Below are 13,288 nucleotides of genomic sequence, written 5' to 3' on the forward strand. Positions count from 1 at the left end.
AGAGCAAGGAGGTGCCGGGCTGGACCTAATTACGATGACGTGGCCTGTTTTGAAATATTGAGAGCTAATTATTAGCGATATGCTGTGGGTTGATATATTTTTGGAGGAAATTTTTTTTAAAGAGCTCCCGATACATAGTTTTGAGGAGAACTTTTTGGGAAACCTTGCTCGCACGATCAGTAAACTCGTAGTACTGCAAATCCACCACGTGACGAGGAGGGTAGAACCGGCACCCCCACTAGCAGTGGTCACATTTCCAGGCATTTTTGCAACTGCGTTTCTTTTGATCTTTCCCCTCTTACGCATGGACACCGCTAAAAATGCACGCTCCCAGAATCAGTACATACTTAACACTAGATCTGATCAGAGAAAGGCTAAAAGTGAGAGGCGTACCCTAATCTTAACCGCCGTGAAAGCTGCTGTGTAACGGTCATCATATATTATCTTAGGGCCAAAGCAAATGGGGTCAGACCAAAGCAATTTGTGCATGATTTCTTCAACCAAAGGCGGGCCAATGCAGTCAGCGATGATCACTACACCTTCTAATCATGGTGGCAGTGCCGAAAAGGGTAGAGATTAAGGACCTTGCCTTGAATTAGTACAAGGAAAATAGTTCACCAATCTTCTTTATGAGAATATAGAAGGTTCTTGTGATCACTGTGCACCTGTATAATCAAGAAACACCTGGCAGTATCACTCTTTGTTAAAGCAAATAAGCTTTGAAAAACTTGTGCCGATAGGATGCTAATTATGCTGAACACACCATGCGAAGCATCTAAGGCACCATGGTGATTTCTGTAGCAGAGGGCACAAAGAATGACCAACCTGAAAACAGTATTCATACAACGACCATCTTCATAAAAAAAAGTAAGAACAGAACAGAGTACCAATCAAGAGGCCCAAAGTTTCTAAGAATCCGAAATAAATATCATAACGATCAAATAACAGTAAGTAGCTGTGACAAAAAAGAAAGAAAGAATAGTTAAGTAGGATACATTTCTTGGCCTGAGAACTTATCTCTCGACTCTCAACTGAAAGCAGCTTACTGAAGAAAGAACTCGAGCTTCAGTCCTTCTACAGTACATCCCAGGCCCAGGTGACACCAACCAACAATCCTCTACATCCTCGTAACCTGTCTCTCTCAAGCAGTTTATTATTCACAACCCAATTAGCAATCAATCCAAGCTCAGATTGTTCCCTCCATCCATCACCAACCATCGATCTCCAATCCTTTTTCCCATCACCATGACGCAAACAGACAGACCAATGCAAAAGGCAAGAGCGATGGTATATGCACCATATAATCTTCTATATATGCGGGTAGCTATCAATCAAGAACACTAGAAATCTAAGCACAACAATGACTGACCACGTACACCTGTGACAGTGGACTCTGCTGTGTCTCCATCCAGCAGGGCGGCGAAGGAATGTGAAAGTGATAACGCCTCTCCGCTGAACGAATCATCGGTAATGTGAGGGTGGCGGCGGCGATGCGTATGGCATCGGGTACACTGGTGGCAGGGGCCCGGGGTATACCGGTGGCGGCGGCGGCAATGGCGGAACAGGGACGAAGGGCTTGCACTGGAACGCGGCGCAGTCGACCGGCGGGAGCGAGTAGAACGCTGCGCACTGCTGCGGCGTGCGCTGCGCGGGGCGGTTGGGCAGGCAGTTCCGCCTGTCGCCGTCGGGCGGGACGACGCGCGCGCAGGACGGCGGCTCGCCGGTGAAGTAGTTGTCGGAGACGGTGAAGTTCTTGAGCCGCGGGAGCGCGCAGATGGCCTCCGGGATGGCCCCCGAGAGGTGGTTGTGCACGACGTCGAGCTGCTCCACCTTCCGCATCCCGGCCACCTGCTGCGGCAGCGGGCCGACGAGCGCGTTGAAGCTGACGTCGAAGACGGTCACCTCCCGGAGCAGCCCGACCTCGGGGGGAACGCAGGAGTCGAGCCCGTTGTTGATGAGGAGGATCTCGTTGAGCGTGCCGGACATGTTCCCGAGGCTGGCCGGGAGGCAGCCGCCGAAGCTGTTGTCGGCGAGCACGATGACAGAGGCCGGCGAGTTGCCGAAGTTGTCCGGGAGCGGGGAGCGCAGGCGGTTGTGGTTGAGGAAGATGGCGTCGAGCGGGCGGTCGAAGAGCTCCCGCGGGATGGGGCCCTCGAAGTCGTTGAAGCGGAGGTCGAGGAACTTGAGCGCCGGGAGGTCCAGCACGACGGCGGGGAACGCGCCGACGAGGCGGTTGTTGCTGAGGTCGAGCTCGACGAGGAGGCGGAGGCGGCGGAGCGCGGCGGGGACGAGGCCGCAGAAGCGGTTGGAGTTGAGGTGCAGCAGCGCGAGGTCGGTGAGGAGGCCGAGCTCCGAGGGGAGGTACCCCGCGATGTCGCCGTGGTTGAGGTCGATGCCCGCGACGGCGAGCTCCCCGGCGCCGGGCTCCCCCTGCGGCAGCGGCGCGCAGAAGACGCCCCTGTAGCTGCAGACCCCCGGGCCCACCCAGTCGGCGGTGAAGTTGCGGGGGTCGGAGAAGATGGCCTGCTGCTTCCACGTCTGCAGCGCGACGTAGGCGTCCCGCAGCCGCTGGCTCGGGAACCTCCACGACGGGTCCACTACCACCGCCAGCTCCGCCCCCGCTTGAGCCGCCCCCTCCCCCACCGCCTCGACGGCGGTGGCGAGGCAGCAGAGGACAAACAGCAGCAGCAGCAACGCCTTCCTCATCGTCTCACCACGCGCTCATACCACCAAAGCGAAGCCAACAAAGGGGAAGGAAGCGGAATCCGGCTGAGGAACGGAGGAGGCAGCTCGGCGCAAGCAATGCGGGGGGGATTATGGCGGCGGATGCGGATTCCTGTGGAAGGGAAGGGGAAGGGGAGGAAGTGAGCTCCTGGAGTGAGTGGGGAGAGGAGGACAGCTGTGTCACAGCTCAGAGTTGGGGTGGGTGGGGTTACCGCGGAGGGGCACGGAGCGTAGGGCTTCTGCGGCGGAGGAGGATTTATGGCGGGGGGAGTAATGTCGGGGTTGCGGCCGGGGCCCTCGCCGCGCTTGGCCCCCGGGGGACGGCACGGTAATTATGGCGGGGATGGCGTGGGTTTACTTTTGTGTTTCAACCCGTGTGCGTGTGGGTCTACCTACTTCATCACTCTTTTAATATCTTTTGTTCATTCACTATAAGTAAAAGTGTGAAAAAAAGTAACAAACACGCATTGCTCGCAAAAAAAATACTCATTAAAAAGGTGTAAAAACGCATACTAACGCTCCTGAAGCTTTGCGGTTTTGGTTGGAGCAGAGCGGAGCCGAGATGAGCCCCTTGCTCTCCTCATCCGTGCGCGGGGGGGCACCGCCCACCCCACGCCGCGGCGGCTCGGGGGCCTCCTTCCCCTTGTCGACGGGCACTCCATCCCCAACATCCACCTCTCGGACTGTGCAGGCACCATCGGAGGAATCCTCGCCCCAAGCACCCACTCCCAAGGCAGCGGCCCACCTCTCACTGGAGGGCACTCCGCCCCCAGCGCCCACACACCTCTCGTCGGTGACCAACACGCCGCCGGTGAACGCCTCCCCCTCGTCGACACACTCCTCAACGCCCACCGCTCTTCCTATCCCCATCCCCCTCCCGGTACCAAAGGTTGAAGGACGCTCCCCACCGCTTTCCCCAACGGCGCGTCCGTTCTTCCCGGGGGAGTCCTCTGTTGGCCACCCCAAGGTGGTGCGCTGGCAGGACTTCAGCGACGACGAGGAATGCATCGACTACGAGCTCTTGGCCTCGGCCTCGCCGTCCCCGCGGACCGCCAGCTACCGCGACGTGCTCTACCGCCCTGCCCCTTCCTCGTTGGTGGTGGCAACCAACCCATCTGCAGGGCCACCTGCTGGGTAGGTGGCGAAGACTCACCCATGTGGTGGGAAACGACGCCGTCGGCCCTTCAAGCGCACCCATAAGCGCCGCCCTCCCCCGCTGCGGGTGCCTCAGCCGGCCTAGCAGGCTCGCTAGGCTGCTTTGAGATCTCAGCCGCAATCTACGGTGGCGGATGGCCCTTTGCGGCGCCACCCCCCGAATTGATGTTGACGGTTTTCAAGAAGCGGTCTCGTGCTCCACCAGGCGTCGCCTCTGTCGGGTCGAGCTTGCTGGTGGACACTCGTCGTCCTCCTCGCCCCCATGGTGCATCCCACCGGAGCTGGCTGACCATTGCCTCAACTGCCTCTCCTTCAACCACTGAATGGCGACCTGTTGGCTTCCTCGACGCTGCCTACGCTGCCATGGTCTTCAGCACATCGCCAGGGATTGCTGGAGACCGCGTTCCCCCTCACGACAGCATCCTCCTCCGCAGACATCCGAGATGGAGCGACAGGCTATCGGGGTCCGTGGTAGGATGGCCAGCAACAACTGACGCGCTTCATTCGTGCTAGCGCCAACAGTACACCGACTCCGACGGCGTTAGATGCTCCAAGCCATACCCCCTTGCCACCTCCTCTGTCGCATGTTCACCGCACTCCCACCCCTAGCGCATCAACGGAGCCGCACCAACCACTGGTGCCGAAACCAAAATGCTGCTATGTGGAGTACAGCGAGGCCATGGCGGAGGAGGAGACCCGGATGTGGCTCGCATTGATCACATAGGTCGACAACGTATCCTGGGACTTCCTTGGCAATGACGCTGCTCAAGCGATTGCCAACGCCACGGGTTTGGACGCGACAATATTCACCATCACTTGCTCCTTCCCTGCGAGCTTCCTGCTTGTCTGCAACTCTTAGGCGGTCCGTGACCGAATTATGGGTGCCAGCCCAATCCCTATGGACGCCACGAGCCTCTCGTTAGGACCCTAAACGAGACTCACTCGCGTGACTGAGGTGGTGCTGCTGCACAAGGTGATGCTTGAGCTAGATGGCATCCCGGAACATGCTTGGTACATCGACACCACTAGCAAACTACTAGCTAAGCATGCCTGGGTAGAGCGTCTGGATCAGGCGATGACGAGCAAGGTAGACATGTCCACCTTCAAGCTCACGGCTTAGACCAAATACCCCTACACCATTTCGACAGCCAAGAAGCTCCTCGTGGCAGAGCCAGAGCAGACGGTGGTCTGCTTCGACGACGAGCTCCAGACCATCTTCGGCAACCTGGAGCCGTACTTATGTAAGAAGCAGATGCTGGAGTATCCCATCGACATCCATCTTCGCAGCATCATGGATTTCCAGCCATGGACTCCGTCTTCCTCCGAGTCGTCCCCCCCCCCCCCGACGATGGCGGCAGTAAATCGAACGGGAACCTTGACTGCTCCTATGGATTTCGCCAGGGAACTGGCCGGTTTCCCCGCAGGCGCAACGGTGCTGGTGGCACCAGTGCCGCGATTTAGGGAGCGGCGGCGCCACCTATGGCACGAGGCTAAGGAGGGAGGCCACAGTACTGCCTTATGACGTCACGACACTGCAAAAGGAGAAAGAAACCTAATCTGCTGAGGGAAGGGTGTTGCAAAAGCTCCCAAAGTGGATTCAAATAAGAGGGTGGTGACAACGACCACTATTGAGCTGGCACCTGTACAGCTCACGGGTTGCCAGGCGGTGCCCTCGCCTACCGTCTGTGCCATGCAGAGCCGTGTAGCTGTCCCCGCCCTGTCGATGGCGGCCTTGGAGCAGGCGGTAGACCCAATGTTGATCGAGGCTGACCAGCATGCTTTCTGGTCAACGAAGACTGTTTTAGGTCCATCCACCACTACGAATGTCCACGTTGAGGGGGAAAACCTGAGGCAAGCACTGGCCAACTACCTATTTCTCACCCAGATGTCGCCACGGGACACTTCTGGGTGCTGCGAGGAGGACGCCAACAATGACGATGTCATCCCTCTGGCGAGGGGGACGGAGGCAAGCCAGATGGTCCCAGCAGTCACGACTGCAATGGAAGACCATCTACCTACGCTAGTTATGTAGGAGAAGGTCCAGGAGACAAGCCTCGTTGGGCCAACAATGGCCCAAAAAGTAGAAGGAGATGAAGACATGGAGGAGGCCACAGAACTAGGCTCTCCACTAGGCTTCTCCAGGACAATGGCCCATTCTGAGGGCGCCGCCAAACTATTAGCTTCAACCAACGATGTACAGTGCAAGATCCGCTATTGGCGAAATGTGACGAAGGAGCTACAGAGCTGGTCATCCAAGAAGATTGGCTCGGTCAAGCTACAACTCTTGGTGGCGAAGGAGTTGATCTTACGATTGGACAGAGCTCAGGACACCCGGGTGCTATCACCGGCAGAAGAAGACCTGAGGAGACAATTGAAGAAGCTACCCCTGGATCTCGCGTCACTTGAGAGAACAATCGCCAGACAACACTCTAGAATCATGTACCTCAGCGAGGGCGATGCAAACACATGATTCTTCCACATTCGTGCCAATGGGCGAAGACGCAAGAACCACATCACCACAGTCCGCACGGAGGATGGAGCGCTGCACACATCAGACACCATGGCAAAAGGTGTTCTTCGACTACTATGATGGGTTGCTTGGAACAGAGTGGACATGGAGCCACACACTCAACCTCACGTCACTGGGAATTGAGCCAAGGGACCTCTCTGATTTGGAAACTCCCTTCACCGAGGAGGAAGTCTGGCATGTGATCAAGGGGCTACCGCCGGACAAGTTGCCTGGGCTTGATGGCATGACAGCGGCATTCTATTAGGTAGCCTGGCCGGTCATCAAACAAGACATCATGTACACTGTCAACACCTTCTACATGATTGACCGCGCAGGGTTTTCACTGTGTCAATAGAGCTCTTCTCACCCTAATCTCTAAGAAGGTAGATGCAAAAAGTCCTGAGCACTACCAACCAATCAGCCTGATCCACAGCTTCCCCAAGCTATTGGCGAAGATCCTCGCGAATCGTTTGAACACGTTCATTAGAGAGCTAATACTCTGCAATTAGAGTGCATTCATTGGAGGCCGGTCCATACTGGATAACTTCAAGTACGTCCAGCATGTAGCGACAGTGATCAAGAAGCGCAAAATCCCAAAGGTGCTGCTCAAATTGGACATCTCCAAGGCGTTTGACATTGTTTGTTGGCAGTTCCTACTTGACGTGCTGCAAGCATGGAGTTTTGGAGCATGGTGGTGCGATTGGATTTCGCTACTACTATCCACGGCATCGACAAGAGTGATGATCAATGGTCAGCTAGGGCAACCGATCGAGCACCTCCGTGGCTTGAGACAAGGAGACCCATTATCGCCGATGTTGTTAGTCATCGCAATGCATACGCTGAACAGGCTATTCCGCAAAGCTAGTGACGATGGAGTTCTCCAACCCATGGAGGCGTTGATGATCAAGCACCATTGTAGCCTGTATGCAGACGACACCATCTTGCTGGTGGCCCCAACTACGGATGAAGCTCAGGCAGTACAAGAGATTCTCTGGATCTTTGGTGATGTCTCCGATCTGAAGATCAATTTGGGCAAATGCTCAATCACACCAATCTTTTTAGAATGAAAGACTTCCGGTCCATCCTGTCGTGCCTAATACAACAGTTCCCCATCAAGTATTTTGGCTTGCCGTTGTCAACCAAGGCATTCCTAAAGTCGTAGTATCGTCCACTCATCGAGAAGATGACAGCGAGGTTGCCAGTCTAGCAAGGGCCACTGATAAACAGGAGCGGCCGCCTCACGCTTGTCAAGTCAACTCTATAAGCGATGCCAATCTATCTGACAATGTGTGACAATCTCCCACCTTAGGTCATCAAAGAAATGGATGCCATCAGGACGAACTTCCTCTAGACTAGCAAGGACACGTCTGTTCGAGGAAGAATGCCATGGCGTGGCCTACTGTTTGCCGTCCGACAACATGGGGAGGGCTGAGAGTGCTTGACCTCAAGCTTGCAGGATTCGCTCTAAGAGCAAGATGGCTATGGCTGCAAAAAATGGACAGCGAAAGGGCATGGTCAAAGCTCCAAATCAAGATCAAGACTGAGGTGCACACATTCTTCAAAGCATTTGTTACAGTACGTGGTGGCCTGTTGGTTCAAGCAATCATTGAGTACATCGACCTTTGGCACCGCCTGTCTAAGATGCAATTGATCAAGGAACAAGAAGACACGTATCAATGGCAATGGACAGTAGATGGAAACTATACAGTAGCATCTGCCTACCAAAAAATGCAGGAAGGCAGCACCACACTGCAATGTAGCAACCGCATTTGGAGAAATTGGGCACCATTGAGAGTCAAATTCTTCACATGGCTAGCAACAAAAGGAAGGCTTTGGACAGCGGATAGGAGGTGATGGCACAACCTGGAGGCGCACGATACTTGCTGGCTATGCGAGCAGGAGAATGAAACCGGGGATCACATCCTAGTGAACTGCTCCTATGCAAAACAAATTTGGTGGGTGCACTGTCTTAGCTAGGGCGATCATGTACCTTTCCGGATCATCCAAGTTCGTTGCAAGATTGGTGGTCCCATGTGAGGAGGTTGCAGCCAAGGGAAATGAGGCGAGGAATCGATACACTCTTCATGCTGATCATTTGGCGCCTGTGGAAGGAACGCAACGCGCACCTATTCCACAACTCTCCCTCAATGGTGCAACAGTTGCTAATGAGCATCAGAGAGGAGACGGAGCTCTGGATTCAGGCGGGAGTACACCGGTTGGGATGTTTGAGGGGAGAGTGATAGGGTTAGCTCTTTGGTTGTCTTTTCTTAGTACGCCATTGGTGACTAAAGCTGTGCCTGAGCTCCGGCTCATTGTGTTGTAAAACTCTCTTTATTTCCATCTTAATAGAATGATACGCAGCTCTACTGCGTATTGGAAAAAAAACATACTCACACTCCTGTTAGCTCGCTGGGTATTTTCAAGGTCGAACAAGCATAGGAGAATTGGAGGGTTGAACTTTGAGAGAGTACCACAAGAGTTTGTTTTGTTTTGTTTGGAGGTGAAATGAGCCGAAACCTCAAAAATATAGTGATGCCCCCCTAATATTACTCATACTATTTGAAAATGTAGTCTTTTGTGAATTTACTTAATTTCCATTCTAGTTCCAGCTCGGACGGTTGAGGAGAATTGTTCTATCCATCCTAAATTGTAGTTTGTTTAGTTTTTCTACATGCATATCTTTTACTATGCATCTAGATATAGGTCATGTATAGATATGTAGAAAAACTATAAAATGGAGGGAGTAGTCATCTAACATCGGACTAAAACCCTTTTCTCTTAGTTCTAGCAATCTTTCTTTTTCTCGATGATACATAGGTTATGAGACGCACCACATCTGCAGAAATCATATCTAACATTATCATTTGTCACGTTGATTTGAACCGTAAAAAGGCAGTGAGCGTCATGTCACCAACACTTGAATAGAATGAGCAAGCTTGCGATAGTGCTGGTGAAGAAGTCAAACTGTCAAAGCATGGGTTGCGTGAGCTATATATATCAGTAGTTGCTGGTACATGGAGAGGGTCGGGTGAGTGAGAGGAGAGCAGGGGAAAGGGAAAATAATGTTCGTGGAGACCAGGCCTGTTCGAGATAGAAAAGGAACAAATCGGAATAGAGAGAATTCCTTTATTAAAAGAGGAGATATTCAAACATTAAAGTTTGTGATACTAGCAAATTGGCAGTTTTCAAAAACCACAAGGGACCATATGGAGGGAACAAATTGCAGTGGCGAAGGGAAGGGGTCTTGCAGCGGCAGAACCCCCCCCCCCCCCCCAATATGATTTTCCATTGAAAATTTTGAATTTGATTAAATTTTTAAAAAATTTAGCATTGTTGATCTAATGATGAAAAAAATGAATTCCTGACTCGGAAAGTTGCGAGAGGAAAGCGCAAAGACTGCTGCCCTTCTCTACTCCGATCCTCCATCTGCGCACAAGTGTGTGCAAAAAGCTCTTTGGAACGGCAGGCATGCACTAGTTTATGCGAAAGGCGTGCACACGAGGCCGAGTGCACGGCCGTGCGTGTCACCAACTCGCGTCGAGCCCATGATGGCCACTGGCGCCCATGATTGACCATGGCTTCCTATATCCGGAATGTTCACATGCCACATTGCGTGTGCACGACACTACAACCTAGAGAGAAGAGAGATCTTCACATTGGGGGTGTTTGGCAACACCCTGTTAAAGTTTAACACCTGTCACATCGGATGTTTAGATGCTAATTAGGAGTATTAAACATAGGCTAATTACAAAACTAATTGCACAGATGGAGTATAATTCGCGAGACGAATCTATTAAGCCTAATTAGTCCATGATTTGACAGTGTGGTGCTACAGTAACCATTTGCTAATGATGAATTAATTAGGCTTAATAGATTCGTCTCGCGAATTAGGACAGGGTTCTGCAATTAGTTTTATAATTAGCTCATGTTTAGTCCTCCTAATTAGCATCCGAACATCCGATGTGACACTGTTAAAGTTTAGCACCTCGTATCCAAACATGAGGGCAATTCTGAATTCTCCCGTAGACAATGTTTGTCCTTTGAATGATTTTATTGCGAAAAGATCACACAGGGAGAGTACACTGGCTGCACGGGGATCGGAGAAGCGAGCGCAGACGCAGAGGCTGCCGGTGGCCCTGCCTTTGCCGGGCCTAACCTGAAGTCCTGACACGGTTTATGCTGCCTGTACCCTCTAATTTATCGCCATTGAATGCCACACGTACGCAGAGAGACGCCACCTCTAGACTCCAGCTAATTTACGAGAATCCCAGTACGAGAATCCATCAAGATATGAATGCGCATTCACCATCTGTACTCTCTGCAGCAAAACGCCCTGGCATTTTCATCCGTTTTACACTTGGAGTAGTGTTTTTTCTATTCCAGCCTTTCCTTTTAAATATATTTTTGCACGTGCCATGCTACCTTGCATGTAATGGGATCGCTGCTGAACTTGCAGCCTTGCAGGTTTGTCACGGAGCTGTGTAAAAAGGGTTTACTTTTATAAACTGTATCTTCGTAGGCTCATTTTTAATACTAGTCCATCAACCCGTGTTCCCGCCCGGGTTAATATTTTTAAATATTATTGTATTTAAAAATTACTTAGAAACTAAACTCCTAACTAATAATCAAAATTATTTACCTACTACTCTCTTATTTTTTCAATACTTCAACATAAGTACCTTTGTCCAGTTATGAATAATTTTTAATTAGTAATTACTCCATACATTTTTTTATCCACATTCACACTTTTTTCATTTTGTATCGCACCTCCACACATTATGTTTAGCATAAAAATCAATATTTTACGCACTTCTTCACATACATGTATAAATAGTCTACATGGTGACGCCCATCATGCTTATATACCTTAATTTATTATTTCTATATCATCAGTGATATAAATAGGTAATTTAATTAGAATCATATATTAGTTTACTTTTGAACATTTCTATATGATGCTTACGAAGATAATTAGATTAAGATTTAGGTATTTACTTTGGTTACTTTTAATAATAATATATGTGGGTAACTTAGATACAAATTTAGAATGACATTTTAAGTTATGCTTTTATAATAATATGCATGAGTAAATTGGATGAAGATTATGGGTTACTTTAGATTATTTTTTATAATGGCAGAGCTTGGTAATTTAGATATAGGTTTATAGTTTATTTAGAATATTTTTATAATGTTAGTGGTGGGTAACTTTTTGAAAATATAATAGACCAATGACTATAATTATTAGAGTTTAGAGGATTGATGTTTGATGTTTCTGATTTTTGTGAGAATTTTTAGTATTTGAATTTTTTTCTAGCATGTCTCGTGAGAACTAATTGGGAGTCTCCAATGGAAAAAAATGAGGCAACACTACTACAAAACTGTTACCTTGAGGTACCTCTCATTTGTTAAATATTCGAACATGATACTTATATAGATATATACTTATTATTCTCATCCGACTGTGATAGATTTTAGTTAGAAATTACTCTATAATATTTTCAGACATGTTTATAATCTTGAACTGTTCACTTTGCAACACAGATATGCCCTTGAATTTGTTTCATGGACCCTAAGTTTGAGCTATAATTTTAACATAGAAAACCATATTCTCAGCACTTTCTCTATATCTTTAAAATGGTGAAACACATCATGCGTATAAATTTTAATTATTATATTATATATTATTATACCATACATCAATAGTGTAAGAAATAGACGATTTAGAATCATATATTTACATGTATTTTTAAATAAGGTCATTTGGATTAGAATTTAAGGTTACCTCATGTTATTTTTAATAATAAAAAATTTAAGGGGTTACTTTAAGTTATTTTTTAAGTATTAGTTACGGGGAATTTAGTTGTAAATTTAGGGGGTTATTTTAAATTATTTTTATAATGGTATAAGTGGGTAATTTTGATGAAGATTAGGGGTTACTTTAGTTTATTTTATATAATGACAGAGGTGGGTAACTTCGATATAGATTTAGCGGTTATTTTAGACTATTTTCATAATGGCATAGGTGGGTAATTTTTTAGAAAACATAATAGATCCAATCGCTATAATGATCTTAGTCCTACCGATTCATGGCTAGATGTTATGCTTTTTTGTGAGAATTTTTAGAATTTCTCTATTTTTCTAAAGTGTCCACTTATGATTCTAGGTGGCTTCACCTGGAGCCTTTCCAATTAGTATGGTAAGATAGTTTTTAAAAGGTCAAAGTATTGAAATGCTTTCTTTTCCTCCTTTTTATCTGGGTTTTTCACAGCCACCCTTAAAAAGATGTTTTTTCACCTTGGAAAGCAAAGCTAGCGACGTGTCCTGGCAGGATTGACGATGCCTCCTCGTGCAGAGACTGACAAGTCAGAGGGGCTGCTGATCAGAGGAATTTAAGGATCAGGCCACCTCAAATAATTGCGATATTTAATGAGCTACTCCTAGTACCACGGCATCTGGCAGGACTGTCACACATGCTGGTCGTTAAATAATCGGCATGATTAGATAAAGAAACATGTGCAGTGCGGTTGCAAAACCTCACACATGCTCGATCTCCTTGTTGCCTAAACAATTCTTGCAGCCTCCCAGGTGAACTGTCGTCTTTGCCCAAAGAGCAAAGCATATCATCATGCATGCAGGAGGCTACTGTTACTCACACTGTCAGACACATGACGACTGCGGAGCTGGAACAACACGTGTAAATATATATATTTGTGTCGGTTTAGGAGAGTTTGGTAAAAGGTTGCATTCAATTCTCGTCGGTGAAGCATGTTCATCACTTTGCAGAGCACTGCTGAGGCCATGCTTGCTTCCCCGACCCCAAAAGTTGGAGGATGTGTCGCTCGTTGGAGGCCAAGCAAAACAGTGCCATATTGGGAGGCTGCACTGCTTTCGTTAAGCGCC

The 13,288-nt window shown here is 49.1% G+C and overlaps 2 protein-coding genes across 2 annotated transcripts; one reads left to right on the forward strand and one right to left on the reverse strand.

Moving 5' to 3' along the window:
* Positions 1-892: 892 nt before the first annotated feature.
* On the reverse strand, positions 893-2,964 carry LOC101766875 (leucine-rich repeat extensin-like protein 4). The gene has a single exon (XM_004960789.2). It carries the CDS (start codon positions 2,704-2,706, stop codon positions 1,462-1,464), a length of 1,245 nt encoding a protein of 414 aa, XP_004960846.1. The 5' UTR covers positions 2,707-2,964; the 3' UTR covers positions 893-1,461.
* Positions 2,965-3,286: 322 nt separating this feature from the next.
* Positions 3,287-3,862, forward strand: LOC101754983 (mucin-1-like). Its single transcript, XM_004963459.1, has one exon. The coding sequence runs from the start codon at positions 3,287-3,289 to the stop codon at positions 3,860-3,862; it is 576 nt and encodes a 191-aa protein (XP_004963516.1).
* Positions 3,863-13,288: the final 9,426 nt, after the last annotated feature.

This window comes from Setaria italica, chromosome III (assembly GCF_000263155.2).
Source record: "Setaria italica strain Yugu1 chromosome III, Setaria_italica_v2.0, whole genome shotgun sequence".
Classification (NCBI taxonomy): domain Eukaryota; kingdom Viridiplantae; phylum Streptophyta; class Magnoliopsida; order Poales; family Poaceae; genus Setaria; species Setaria italica.